This window comes from Schistocerca piceifrons, chromosome 2, assembly GCF_021461385.2.
Source record: "Schistocerca piceifrons isolate TAMUIC-IGC-003096 chromosome 2, iqSchPice1.1, whole genome shotgun sequence".
Taxonomy (NCBI): domain Eukaryota; kingdom Metazoa; phylum Arthropoda; class Insecta; order Orthoptera; family Acrididae; genus Schistocerca; species Schistocerca piceifrons.
The window spans coordinates 593,609,509-593,625,021 of record NC_060139.1 but is presented as its reverse complement, the minus strand read 5'-3'; the positions used below and the strand labels follow the sequence as shown (position 1 = coordinate 593,625,021).

At 42.5% G+C, this 15,513-nt stretch overlaps 1 protein-coding gene across 1 annotated transcript in view; it reads left to right on the top strand.

The window, feature by feature from the left end:
• LOC124775622 (elastase-1-like) overlaps window positions 1-15,235 on the top strand; it is a 35,807-nt gene extending 20,572 nt beyond the window's left edge. The window contains exons 5-7 of the mRNA XM_047250451.1: window positions 986-1,084; window positions 5,001-5,110; window positions 15,059-15,235. Of these exons, the coding sequence (XP_047106407.1) occupies window positions 986-1,084; window positions 5,001-5,110; window positions 15,059-15,235 (386 nt within the window). The remainder of the gene's footprint in view (window positions 1-985; window positions 1,085-5,000; window positions 5,111-15,058) is intronic.
• The last annotated feature ends 278 nt before the right edge of the window (window positions 15,236-15,513 follow it).

Here is a 15,513-nt window from a genome sequence, read left to right as displayed (position 1 = left end):
AATCTGTGATGCCACTCATAAATTTGCTTATGACGAGGCGGCTGTTTGTTGAATTGACGGCGGAATGCACGTTGCACACCAACAATGGACTCTAACTTTGCAAATTGCAGCACACAAAATGATCGTTCCTGTGGTGTCGTCGCCATTTTCCTACAAACAAACGCCAGCGCCACTGCGGATTTGCATGGAACTTCTGCGCGGACCATTGAAAAACTTTGAACCTTTCTCTGACAAGAAACGTTTGAATTGTGTTTCTATCATTTGTAGTTTTTGAGAAATAAATGTTTGAAATCTGCTCTTTCTTTTTGAAACGCCCTGTATTTTGTCTAATGAATGCATTTTGGCTAAGTGAAGTAATATTTAAAAGTATTGCAAAGTTGAATAAAATATAAACTTATTGATGTCTATGAACCTAAACTTGAAAATTCGTTTCATGCCCATTCAAGCTGTAACTAAACGTTGTAGCAGGTCTGTTATATCATTTACTCAGCTGAAGCTTTACTGAATATATTGACGCAAGAAGTTAGAAAATTCTAGAGTGTTATAATTTCTGGTTGGTAATTGGAAATATGGTACATTTTATATTGCAAAAGTGAATAAACTTAGTATTTTTCAAAGTTTTCAGCAAGGCCTTTTGTGCAAAATAAATTACTAACCTTCATAAATTAGTAAATGACTTACTTTCTATGTTTATTTTGTCTAGTTTCTTTTCTTCGATTGACAACAATAGTTGCACCATCTGATCAAAAGTCTAATTCCATTTCCTTATTCCACTAAAATGGTATATCATTAACTGAGCGAGAGCAGTAGTGGGACTATGACAGAATACGGCTGAATGCCGCCCAGTAAATTGTATCAACGGCCTACTGCCACTTTCTTAAACAGAGAGGTGGAGAAATCAGATCCATAATCTACAGAGGTGTTTACAATCAATGTTCAAATACTCAGATTTCTTCTGCACGCGCCCTTACCACCTCTGTTGCAGAATACGTGACGCCTGCCGCGCTGCCGCGGTACTCAGACGTGGACAGCACTTTTGAAGGCGTCGACGTCATGGTCACCGCCTGGGGGGCCCAGGCAACAGGTGGGTCTCACCGAAGTTTCCTAGTCAGCTCTGGCAGCAAGTGCAAAATTTCTGCTCAGTTTTCTCATTTAATGTCAGTCGCTGTCCTAATTAACGCCCCGGAATAATCCTGCCACCGTGCCCTAGATCACTATCGTACGGCTTTGCCGTGGCTCTTGACCCACAGGTAGCAGGATCTAATCCTGATCGCGAAAGGAATTTTCAACATCAGTATCCGGCCAACAAGGGGAGGAGGGGTTGCGACGTACAGGATTTTCGTGTGCAGAATTAGATTCTGAAGCAGTACGCAGTTTATCATGGAGTGATGCCTTGCGACAGTGTGGAAGATTAAGTTTCGTGATAGGTGCAAATGTTTCCAAACGTGTCTAACTTTTTACTTACAGAATATGCTTCTTGAAAAACCAGTTAGCTCTTCGTTTGTATTGGATGTTGACATGGGGATTCTCAAATGTTAACACGCAATTTTAATCTTAAATCACAGAGCACTTATGATCTTAAGTTTAGTCTATTCATTTAGACACCCGGCAATCTTTAAAGAGGTAATGCATTTCTCTAAAATGCTACTTTACGCGAAAAGGGAAGAAGGAAGGTCAGGGTTTATCGTCCCGTTTACAAATAGGTCATCAGATCACGTATGAGGTCCATTATTGTTTCTGGCATACCTAAGCGATCTTCCGTGTAATACACAACAAGCAGTATTAGTGTTTTGTTTTCTTTTTTTTTTGGGGGGGGGGGGAATGAGACTAGTATTTTAATCAATGCAAGCATAAATACATAAACAGAAGAAGGTAAAAAAACGTTCTTAAAATTATCATTGACTGCTTTTCTGTGAATCGCCTCGTTCTCAATTTTAAAAAGACACAATATTTTCAATCCTGCACTTCTAGGGGTACTATCTCAATGATATGTGTAACACATGGCGAGGAACTTCAACATTTTTAAGTGTCCATATTTATGAGAATTTAAACTGGAAAAAGCACGTTTTGGAACTCCCAAAATAAATTACTTAAATTAGTTCAGCCACAGTTTTAATTACAATCATTGCAAATCTTGGGAAGAGACAAATCAGTAAGTTGACATATTGTGCATATTTTCATTCAGTAACGTTTGGCGTAACTTATCTTTAAGCAAACAGCCTACATAGCTCAAAAACGTGCTGTAAGAATAATAAGAGATGCTCATTTTGTAGACATCTCTTTAATGAGTTGGGCATTCTGATTACTGCTTCATAGTATATTTATTCTCTCATGACGTTTGTTGTCAATAATCCACCGCAGCTCCAAAAGAACAATGATGTGCATTATTACAATACCAGAAGGAGGCAAAATGACATTCATTACTCAACATTAAGATTGTCTTCAGCACAAAAGGGGGTGCATAATGCTGCAACTAAAATTCTGATAACTTATACATGTATATAAAAGTCTCACGTACAGAAAAGTGAAACCTGAAAACAAACTGAAAAGGTTTCTCCTTGGTAACAGTTTCTACTCTGTAGGAGAATTTCTATTACAGTGTTTTGTAAAAGGTGATGTATAGGAATAACTGGCCTACATCAGTATAATAAAAAAAATAAAAAGAGCTTACAAATGTTCAGCATGTAGCCATATTTACAAATTACTTTGCGTTGTGAATGTAAAATGACTCGTTCTGCATCATTACGATTTATCGTGGAAAATGATCCGTTGAATATGAAATTAACTAGAGACGGAATAAAAGCTTGGACTTCAAAGAACTTCAAAGGACCGATTCCAGCATTTACATGGAGCATTTTAGGAAACTTACGGAAAAGTTAAACCTGAATGTATTGACCCGGATTTGAATCGTTGTCTCCCTGAATTCAGGACAGTGTGCCGACCACTGCGCCACCTTGCCCATTAGTAGATGCGAGAACTGGTACAGTGTCTTAGCTGACTTCTTTTTAATGCACTAAATGCTTTTATTGGCGAGTTTTTCACTTTCTGCTGTAAAAATACAAACACACTACTGGCCATTAAAATTGCTACACCACGAATATGAAATGCTACAGACGCGAAATTTAACCGACAGGAAGAAGGTGCTGTGATATGTAAATGATTAGCTTTTCAAAGCATTCACACATGGTTGGCGCCAGTGGCGACACCTACAACGTGCTGACACGAGGAAAGTTTCCAATCGATTTCTCATACATAAACAGCAGTTGACCGGCGTTGCCTGGTGAAACGTTGTTGTGATGCCTCGTGTAAGGAGGATAAAAGGGTACCATCACGTTTCCGACTTTGATAAAGGTCGAATTGTAGCCTACCGCGATTGTGGTTTATCGTATCGCGACTTTGCTGCTCGCGTTGGTCGAGACCCAATGACTGTTAGCAGAATATGGAATCAGTGGGTTCAGGAGGGTAATACGGAGCGCCGTGCTGGATCACAACGGCCTCGTATCACTAGCAGTCGTGATGACAGGCATCTTATTCGCATGGCTGTAACGGATCGTGCAGCCACGTCTCGATTCCTGAGTCAACAGATGGGGACGTTTGCAAGACAACAACCATCTGCACGAACAGTTCGACGACGTTTGCAGAAGCATGAACTATCAGCTTGGAGACCACAGCTGCGGTTGCCCTTGACGTTGTATCACATACAGGAGCGCCTGCGATGGTGTACTCAACGACGAACCTGAGTGCACGAATGGCAAAACGTCATTTTTTCGGATGAATCCAGGTTCTGTTTACAGCATCATGATGGTCGCATCCGTGTTTGGCGACATCGGGGTGAACGCACACTGGAAGCGTGTATTCGTCATCGCCATACCGGGGTGTCACCCGGCCTGATGGTATGGGGTGCCGTTGGTTACACGTCTCGGTCACTTCTTGTTCGCACTGACGCAACTTTGAACAGTGGGCGTAATATTTCAGATGTGTTACGACCCGTGGCTCTACCCTTCATTTGATCCCTGCGAAACCCTACATTTCAGCAGGATAATGCACGACCGCATGTTGCAGGTCCTGTATGGGCATTTCTGGATACAGAAAATGTTCGATTGCTGCCCTGACCAGCACATTCTCCAGATCTCTCACCAATTGACAGCGTCTGGTCAATGGTGGCCGAGCAACTGGCTCGTCACAATAGGCCAGTCACCACTCTTAATGAACTGTGGTATCGTGTTGCAGCTGCATGGGCAGCTGTACCTGTACACGCCATCCAGGCTCTGTTTGGATCAATGCCCAGGCGTATCAAGGCCGTTATTACGGCCAGAGGTGGTTCAAAAATGGTTCAAATGGCTTTAAGCACTATGGGATTTAACTTCTGAGGTCATCAGTCCCCTGGAACTTAGAACTACTTAAACCTAACTAACCTAAGGCCATCACACACATCCATGCCCGAGGCAGGATTCGAACCTGCGACCGTAGCGGGCGCGCGGTTCCAGACTGTAGTGCCTAGAACCGCTCGGCCATGGCGGCCGGTCGAGAGGTGGTTGTTCTGGGTACTGATTTCTCAGGCTCTATGCACCCAAATTGCGTAAAAATATAATCACATGACAGTTCTAGTATAATATATTTGTCCAATGAATACCCGTTTATCATCTGCATTTCTTCTTGGTGTAGCAATTTTAATGGCCAGTAGTGTAGTTTCAACATACAATCAGCTTCTATCACTCTGCGTTGTAAAGTAAGCTCATCGGCCTATTAAAAATTCAGTTTCTTTTCTAGTGGTAGATTCTATAGATTCTCAGTTTCAATGAATCCTCAAACAGTGAAAGGAATTCAGTGACTAAAATAAACCAGTTTTAAACTAGGTATATATCAAGGTAGCTTCGTAAATCTATATTGGCTCGCTTGACTGTACGCTACCTGAGATGCGACGTATGTAGGATCAGTTGCTTGACCAGGCTTTCCTTGTGTAGTGTTGCCTAATTTTCCTCTGGCGCACGTGTTGACAGGCGGTGCGGCGGCACAGACCATGTGGTACGCTTACTTCCAGCCGGTAGCCATCTGCAGCCCCGCCTGGTCCTACTGCGGCATTGGGCGCTACAACGAGGCCATCTGCACGGTAAGTACAGATGAATCACTATTCGACGCCATCTGAAGAACCCCCCCCCCCCCCCCCAATACTAAGTGACAACCTTATATGTTTACAGGCTGGTCCCATAACTGGTAACTGGTAAAACAGAAATTCACTAAAAACAGGGAGATTGAGCTGCCCCCACCCATGGGTTTTAAGTAATCCGCGACTCCTACGTCCAAAATTTTCATATTGTCTCGATAGCTATGTGCAAACTATTAGTCCTACAGAAAAAATGAATAGCAACTTTTTGTAGGAAATTTATGTATTGAAATTTTGCACGGGGATATGTTTTCGCTGGAGGAAGTTGCCTTGGAATCAGTCAAGAAATATACGTTTCAAGGTCACTTCTGTACGTTTTTTTTCAAAAACCACGTACGATATTTCATATTCTCTCGCTCACTATGCGCAAGCTATTGGTTCTACATATAAATTGACCATTTTACGGGAAATTTAATGTAATTGAATTATGCACTGGGATCCACTTTCACTGGAGGCCACGATTTCGAGATATTCAGAAAAACGCGTTTGAAGGTCACTTTTGTATGTTTTTCTTGAATAACTCGAAAACTGAGGCATTCAATGAAAACGTATCCCAGCAAATAATTTAACTACTATAAATTTCCTACAAAAACATCGCAAGCCGTTTTCGAATGTGTTGCGGGTTGCATAAAACATATCGGCAGGGGCAGCTGCATCACCCTGTACAATAGCACAATTCAGCCATGTTCTTTGGAAAAATCATATTCGTATGGCAGATATATGTTATTTGTATTGGTTGACTTTTCGGTGAGTATGGTAAATCAAACAATGTATAGATAACGCTGAAGGAAATAGAAACGTGATGTACCATTTTTCCCAAAAACAAATGTTTATACAGCTATCGCTACTGTCTGTAGTTCGAAATCGATAACATGCAAGAACATATACCTAATTAAGCATCTGTATTAGTTCTGGGACTAAAGTCTTATGGTCTTTCCTAAATGACAGCAATTTCGAGAGCAGCTACACTATTTATTATAACTTCCCCGATGCAATTTCGTCCTTAAGTAATTCTCAAGACCAGACGCCCCAGACCGCGCGGACCGTGATCAGACGCCCTACACCACGCGGCTACCCCCCCCCCCCCCCCCCCCCCCGGCAACGTTACTGCGTTACTGCTTGTGGGCCTCTGCTGCAGGCGCCTAGTTCATTCGTCGGCAATGAACGTTGGAATTTCCACCCCAAAACCGCAACTGAGCGTCCACTGCGGGTGACAGGTGACCTTTTCAGACGAATCACGTTGTTTGGCCCATTGGACAGATGGCCTTCGTCGTGTATGATGTGAAAAGCATGAAAGCAAACACCGAGAATGTTTTCGTGGGATTCCCTGGCTGATCTCGTCATTCTGGAAGGCACAATGGATCGTCACAACTGTACATCAATCCTTGGGGGCCATGTCCATACTTATATGCATTTTGTTTTTCTTCGGTGCGATGGCATTTACCAGCAGGACAACGCAGCGTCTTACACAGCCCGCAGTGTACTAGCATAGTTCTAAGAGCACTAGGATGGGTTTACCGTACTCCCCTGGTTACAAACTACACAGATTTAAAATCAATCGCGAATCCCGGGGACCATCTCGATCGGGTTCCTCAATCGAGAAATCGAGATCAGCTGACCACGGCACTGGAGCCCGTATGCTTCCACATCCCATTCTGTACCTTCCAGAACCTCACTGATACACTTCCTGCACGTCTCGCTAGGTCTGCGCTGCGAAACATGGTTATTCAGGCTTTTGACAGGTGGTCACATTAAGGTGACTGGACATTGCATATCCTGCACAGCAGATGGAATACTTTTGACATGGCTGGCTACCACAAAGATTTAAATATCAATTTCACTACCAAAATTTTAGAAAGGAGAAGAAACAGTGTTGAAGAAAAAGAGAACGATAAATGAAAGTTAAATATATACAACTTATTATTATGGTGTATATGTAGATAGTGAGATGTATGTCACAGCAACCAGTATTTCAAGATATACAGGCTGGCGTTGATAAACATAAATTTTCTTCGGTTGGTGCTCCAAATCAACGATCTGTGAATGGAAAACAACTATTAGGGCATGTTTTGGTGGTATCCTACGTTGTGAACCAAGCCGACTAGCGATTTGGGAAAGTAATGACTGCAACGCCCGATGGAGAGCGATAGACAGCGCATGCTGTAGTTCGTGTTCACAGGGTCTAGCGCCAGCAAAGGTCACCAGAGTGCGAAACTGCGCTGGGCGGATTCGTTGGTGGACGGAAGGAGCCCTGCAACGTCGCGAGTGCGGCAGATCAATGTCGGTTCTAATACACCTGTAAAGATTAGAGTTATGACCATAGTGGTATCGTGTTGACTGTTTTATTTATTCAAGGTTTAGACTTGCATACGATCTGAACTCTCTTTACTTCGCTCACACTAACCGTGTCGCTTGTATGCAAATACTTTGGCTTGCAGCTTACTCGCGAAGTAGATTCTCCTCATATCCTAGCTCGTTCTAACTTTTAACGTTGCCACATCTTAGCTGTACTCAACATTCCCCAATCTATGAATCGTATACCGCATTGCTGATCTCACTGTTTACGGGTGTCACGAATTATCAGTATTAGTATCTTGCAGATACTAAAACCACCACCCAGCATGGTCCGTCACTCCCCACATGAAATGCTAGGCAACTCACGTACGCCATTTGATGTGGATGGAAGCTATCATTTAGCAATTTTTTTTCTACGATCTGCCACATTTCTGTTGTGTTTAGGGAAGTACACCTTCGCTTCCCTAGTGGAGAAGACAAAAGAAACTAAGCAGTTGTCCCAAACGCGACCACAGTTATTTACTTCAAAGATAAAGCTTTTTTTATTTCTCTTATTTAATAAAACGCCATCACGTTCGCTTGACACAATCCGATTCCAGTAGCTTTGTCGCCGGGCGTACCTTGGCGCTCACTTGAAGATATTTTAGGGAATCGTTTAGCATCTTGCTGAGCAGCACTGCCATTATCGAGCTATGTATGCCCAGTTCACGTATGTTTCAATGGCATTACAGCAGTACTACACACCACAAATAATTGAAGATGTCATTTAGGCGCAGAAGCCTGTATGTTGGATACAGGGGGGTCAGTAACAGTGTGAAAAGCTTGTTGGAGGGTAGGTTGCGCTCAGCAATAATTGTTAAGAAAAAATTTGATAAGTTACTCGGTTTAAGAGTTAATTAGCATTGAAGTTGGCCAATCAGGCCGTTGCACACCCAAATTTGAGCGCTCCTCCAGATACAATTAGTGTCAGTTACTGTCGTCGCGTAGATGATACACGCAAGACTGCTCCGTCCTTGGCTCTACTTCGATCCTTACTATCATGCCATGTCCAAATTTTATAGTGCTACCTTATTCGATTTTAGGAAACTATACGAAGCAGATGTCTGGCGACACTGTCCCTGACGGACGCTTGAATTTGCGTGTGCAACGGCCTAATTGGCCAACTTCAATGTTAAGCAACTCGGAAACGGGGCAACGTGTCGACAATTTTTCTTAACAGTTATTTCTAGCACAACATACCCTGCAGAGTCCTTACAAGCTTTTCAGATAGTTTCTGACAACCCTGTATACTTGTCGATGTTTTCGTGAATGCGTCAATTATTTCCGACGCGTCACTTGCGGCGTTCCCTGTCTGTGATCCTTCACTGCGATCAGTGACAGAAATCAAAACAACTCGTGGAGTGTGGCAGTGGTTACATCTTTTTGTTTTATCAAATGCTCAAACAGTAGCTTTGGACTACGACAAATGAGTAAAAAACTATGCCAAATGAGTTATAATGAAATTCAGACAAGCTAAACAAACAATCAGTGTAATAAACAATGAGATTAGGGATTTTAAAAAAATCACAGATGTCTGGCAAATGATTCTGTCAGATTCACCGGTAGAATATCGGGAAACTGCAGTTAGCTCACGATCATTCGGCGTACGAAACATTTATTGTACATGTTAACTAGAATTCGAGCTTCATATGTAACTGAATTCAGGAAAGCGTATGGAGGGAGGCAACACCCGTGATCTCGCGGGAATTGATGGAGGTGTGACTAGAATATCATTACATGTAATGGCTCGAAGAGAAAAATTTCGCTGCAGCCTACAAACTCCGTCTGCAGTTGTGCTAGTTTTGTAAACCGACTTTCAGCTTCCAAGGCTATCGTCAAAAAGGAGATGATGACGATGTACATGATGGACACTCTTCGAAAAAATGCTACTGCCGTAGGTGGTGTTGCAGAAATCAGCAACGAAAGCTATCTATGATAAATTAGTGATAATTATGAAAAAAGGTATTATTTGGAAAGCAGCGTATTGTAACAGTCCACAAAGTTACCGCATAAAAGTGTGTATCTGAATTGCGTGATAAAATTGTGTATCTGAATTGAAATATATAGCTTACACTTACAGGTTTAGACGCATGTAATACACAAATGTACGTACTTTAGAACAACTGACTATTTTGCAGCGTTGTATTATTTTGAGCAGGCGGTGCCGCACTGTTCATAAATATTGGAAAGAAGTCATATTTAAGAACCAGCAAGAGCTACTTACGAAGCAAAACCAGTTACAGTATTAATGCCTCCGAAGACAATGATAGGTCCACCTCGGTTAGTCCTAGAATGTGCTGAAGACTAACCAGGAAGACGAGCTTCTCGGGCGACATATATTATCTGATCAAAAGAATCCAGACTCCTGTTTGTGGACATTTATAAGGGACGTGTCCATCTTTAGCCTTAAGACGGCCTGAAGTTTAATAGGGACACTGAATATCTGTGAAGGAATGGCAGCCCATTCTTTCTCAATAGGCAAAATCAGAGAACGTTGTGTTGTCAGGGTGTTGGTGGGTCTGGTGTCTGGAGGGAAGTCGATGTTCTGACTCACCCCAAAGATATTGCATTGGGTTCAGGTCAGGACCTGGCGCAGGTCAGTCCACTTCAGGAAGGTTATTGTTCAGAAACAATTGCCTCACAGATGCTGCTTTATGACAGGATGCATTTTCATGGCGATACGACTATCGTTTCGAACTGTGCCTGTACCGTACGAAGTACATAGTGCTGTAAAATGTATTCATATAATTTTGCATTTAGCGTTTTCTTAAGCGCAGTGCGGAGACCACGCTCCAGCCCCATTACTTGCTCCATACGAGTACTTCGCTGTTGGCACTAGACGCGATGATAGGTAATGTTCTCCAGGCACTTGACAAACCTAAACCCTTCCGCCGACTGCAAGGGGGTTCAGAATGATTCATCATTCCAAATCACTCGTTTCCAGTGATCGAATAACCAGTGCCATCGCTCTCTACACCATCTCTAGCGTCGCTTAGAGTTGACTACAGAAATATGTGGCTTATTAGGAGCTGCTCGACCAATGTCACCCGTTCCTCTTAAATCCCTACGCACAATCATTGTGTTACCCAACCGCTGGTAGCACTCTGGAACTCACGAGTGATTCCTTCCACTGATTTCATGAGCTTTCCACAATGAAACATTGTCTCAAAATATGGTAGAGAAGCCAAAGAGATTCTGATCGTATGTAAAGTACACCAGTGGCAATAAACAAGTCATTACTGTCACTGCTACCTATGTTACCCATTTTACACATGATGGTGTCACTAAAGCGGAGTTACTAAATACAGTTTTCCGTAATTCTTTCACGTAAGAAGACGAAGTAATTATTCCAGAATTATAAACCCAAACAGCTGTTAGCATGAGTTACATAAAAGTGGATGTCTTAGGTGTTGAAAACAACTCAAATCACTTAAGAAAGGCAAGTCTTCCGGTCTAGATGTTATACCATTCAGGTTCTTCTCAGAGTATGCAGACGCAATAGCGCCTTTCGTAGCAATCATGTACAACCGTACATACTGTACTCGAAAATTATGAATTACCTTGAAGAAAATGACTTATTGATACATAACCAACACGAATCCAGAAAATATCGTTCTTGTGCAACGCAGCTAGCTCTTTATTCCCATGAAGTAATGAGTGCTATCGACAACGGATCTCAGATCGATTCCATATTCCTAGATTTCAAGAAGGCTTTTGATACCGTTCCTCACAAGCGACTATTAATCAAATTGCGTGCATATGGAGTACCGTCTCAGTTCTGTGACTGGATTCGTGTTTTCCTCTCAGAGAGGTCATAGTTCGTAGTGATAGAAGGTAAATTATTGAGTGGAACAGAAGTGATATCTGGCTTTCCGCAAGGTAGTGTCATAGGCCCTCAGCTGTTCCTGATTTACATAATCTGAGCAGCCCCCTTATCTTGTTTGCAGATGACGCTGTAATTTATCGCCTAGTAAAATTATCAGACGATCAATTCCAATTACAAAATGATCTAGAGAGAATTTCTGTATGGTGCGAAAAGTGGCAATTGGCACTAAACAAAGAAAAGTGCGAGGTCATCCACATGGGTACTAAAAGAAATCCGATAAAATTAGGGTATACGATAAATCGCACAAATCTAAGGGCTGTCAATTCGACTAAATACCTAGTAATTACAATTACGAGCAACTTAAATTGGAAATATCACATAGATAATATTGTGGGGAAGACGTAACAAAGCCTGCGCTTTGTTGGCAGGACACTTAGAAGATACGACAAACCCACTAAAGAGACAGCTTGTCCCTCCTCTGCTGGAATATTGCTGAGCTGTATGGGATCCTTACCAGGTAGGATTGACGGTGGACGTCGAAAAATTGCAAAGAATGGCAACTCGTTTCGTGTTACCGCGCAATGGGGGTGAGACTGTCACTGATATGATACGCGAGTTGGGGCGGCAGTCACTGAAACAAAGGCGGTTTTCTTTGCGGCAAGATCTATTTACGAAATTTCAATCACCAACTTTCTCTTCCGAATGCGAAAATATTTTGTTGACACCCACCTACGTAATGAGAAATGATCGTCATAATAAAATAAGAGAAATCAGAGCTCGAACGGAAAGATTTAGGAATTCCTTTTTCCCACGCGCCATTCGAGAGTGGAATGGTAGAGAAGTAGTATGAAAATGGTTCGATGAACCCTCTGCCAGGCACTTAAGTGTGAATTGCAGAGTAACCATGTAGATATGAACCACCTTTCGCAGGGCTCTATACTCCCTGTCCGGCAGCACATGGGGTCTGCGTGCTCTTGGTGTTGTTCCCTCGCGTTTCCTCTTCACAACCACACCACCAAGAGTCGACTTCGGCTGCTGCGGAAGAGATGAAACGTCTCTGGTTTATCTGTTACCGAGATGCCATAGAGTACCAGTCCACGTTCGAAGTCCTCAAGTCCCCTCACAGACAAACTGTTACTGCTTCTCAACTGACAGAACAATACTTCCTGTCTCCTTTTATACTAGCGTGTCCGCTTCTCTTGACATCTAGTTGTCAGTTCCGCATTACATAGGAGCGTCCTCATCCTCTTGATCAGATTATGGTGCACACAGAGCGTCTTGCTGGCGATCATTATAGTGGTTTGAAACGCGTGATTCCTAGAAAAAATATATGGTCGTTCTTTACCATGCTCTAGTTTCTCTGCCTCGTCCACCAATATTATTTATTTGTTTTTATTTTTTTATTTATTGATTTATTTAACCTGGCAAGATTAGGGCATCAGGCCGTCTCTTACATCTAACCAGGCATTTTACTTATTTTACTTTCATATGTTTTCGTAGGCATGTTAAACTACATCTAGTACAATAAGTGAAATAAACAATTACAAAGGCACACTTGGAAAAAAATACATACATATAGAGTTTATATTCGTAGATGATAAGTACTGTTATAATTAGACATTATGAAAGAGACAGATGGTAGATATGAGTGATAGCAGCAGGGAATATGAGGAAGGCTGATGGTAAAGGGAGGAGAAGAATAGAGACGTGGTGAAACATAGTTAAGGAAATATAAAGGAAAAGAAGATTGCGTGGCTAATAGAGATAGATGAAGAGGAAGAAGAGAAAGGAGCAAGATAGGAGACACTAGTTTTGCTATTTGACAGAGGAGAGGATTGGCCTTGTTCATTAACTTTGTGGAAAACGTTATGAGGATGATAGTAGGAAATGCTTCAGCTTCTTCTTAAAAGCAGCAGGGGATTGAATTTTGCGCAAGATAAGGGGCAGTTTGTTCCAGAGGCGGACAGCGGCAACTGAGAAGGAGTTTGCAAAAGTTTTTGTTTTGTGAGTGTGCACAGTTAGGATACCAAAGAAGAGTGATCTTGTGTTTCGATTATGATGGCATGAAAGATGTTTAATCTCTGAAGCAAGGTACTGGGGTGCTTGTGCGACGAGGAGTCGGTGAAGTAGACATAGAGTGTGGTAGTCACGCAATTTGTCCGGCCGCAGCCACCCTAGCTGGGAGTATGAAGCATTAACATGGTCATATCGGCAAATGTTGCAGATGTAACGCACACAGGCATTAATGGTTAGTTCTAACCGTCTTTTGTTTTCACTACTCATGCCTTGTTGAATTACATCACAATAGTGGAGGTTCGGTAGAACGAGTGCTTGCACGATCTGGCGTTTCAAGTCCTGTGGAAATACGTTGCGAAACGTTTTGAGAACATAGAGACAATCGGACGTCTTCCGGCACACTGCGACTGTATTCTCCGCCCAGTTGAAATTCTCATCCAAAATTACACCCAAGTTCTTAACTGTTTTCTGATATGGTATTGGAATACCGTTGAGCAGGATAGGAGGCAGTCGTTCGCGGAAATCTGAACTTATTAATTTCTGATGGGCTACTAATATTACTTGTGTCTTTTTTGCGTTTAGTTTAAGCCCCAGGTTTTTCGCCCATGTCACTACTGAAGACAGATCATCATTCATCTGAGCGATGCAGTGTTTACATCTTCAGGTCTTACGCTCAGGTAGAGCTGGAGGTCGTCGGCACAGAAATGATATTTACGGGAGGACAGAACCGACGAAATGTCGTTGACATATAAAGAAAACAAATGTGGTCCTAAGACTGATCCTTGTGGCACTCCCGAGGAGACATGTTTCCAGGGAGATTTTTCATTTACGCAGACAATACATTGCTGTCTGTCTTTTAAGTAGCTTTCAAACCATCTCATTGCGCTATCTGAGAAATTAAGCTGTTGCATTTTTCTGAGCAATATATCAAAGTTAACAGTGTCAAAAGCTTTGCTGAAATCTAGTAGCGTCAATATTGCTGCCTTTCGGCTGTCGATGGCATATTTCAGGTCATCAGTTACTTTAGTTAGAGCAGTGTTTGTGCTGTGATGTTTACGGAAACCGGATTGAAATTTGTCATATAGGCTGAATTCATGCACGTGTTCAGTGATTTGATCATGAACAATATATTCAAGTGCTTTGGAAACAGCAGGCAGTATGCTAAATGGTCGGTAATCACTAGACAGTTGCGGGTTTTCGATCTTGGGTCGAATTCTGTTTCTTTTCCATGCAGTTGGGTATATTCCGTTCACGAGAGAAAAATTAAATATGTCAGTTAAGACAGGTACTTAGATATCGGCAACATTCTTAATCATGGTTATACTGATACTGTCATTACCCATCGCATCAGAAGAGCTTCTCATTATTGCATTTGTTGCCGTATTTATTGTTACGTGTTTTAGATGGAAGGTATCATTGCTAGTTACACACTTGGGAGATTCCTGTGGACGGTAATTATCACCCGTGTGGGTATTCAGAGGTGCAGGGAAGAATTCACTTAATTCGTTAGCTGAGACATGAAAAACAGTTTCCGATTTTGCCTTTCCGACCCCCAAGCTACGGAGATTCTTCCATAGAGTCGTGGGCGTCAGGTCGCTGCACACAAGGGAGCGAGCGTGCCTGATTTTAGCATTGCGAATGCATTGTTTCACTCTGTTCCGTAGCTTTCTATATTCTTCGAAACGTGTACGTGTACTGAAAATGACTTCATGCCGCAGGGTGACTTCGGGAGTCCGATGCAGCGCGCCGAGTCCACTGGGAACTACACGTTGGTGGGCGTCGCCAGCTTCATACAGGGCACCACCACCTGCGAGGGTGCCACCTCTGGCTTCACCATGGTGGCCGCCTACCTCGACTGGCTCAACCGGCACACGCAGCTGGAAATCCTCCCTTGATCAGTGTTCTGTGTGGACGTTCAGTGAGCTGCGGCTACACAGGCCTGTGAACACTGCAACAACTGCACACGGAACTTGTGGCGTGCGCTGATATTATATCTTAGAAACTGTTCTGAGAATCCGTCGATTCCTGACTCAGCCAGACATCGAAACTCAGGAAAACGTGTAATGGAAGAACTTAAATCAGAATATGAGGCAGTGTACAAATTGGGATAACAGTGATAATTCATTTTTATTGTGGTTGTTGACTGAGTTAATAATGCTGAAAGTCCCAAAAG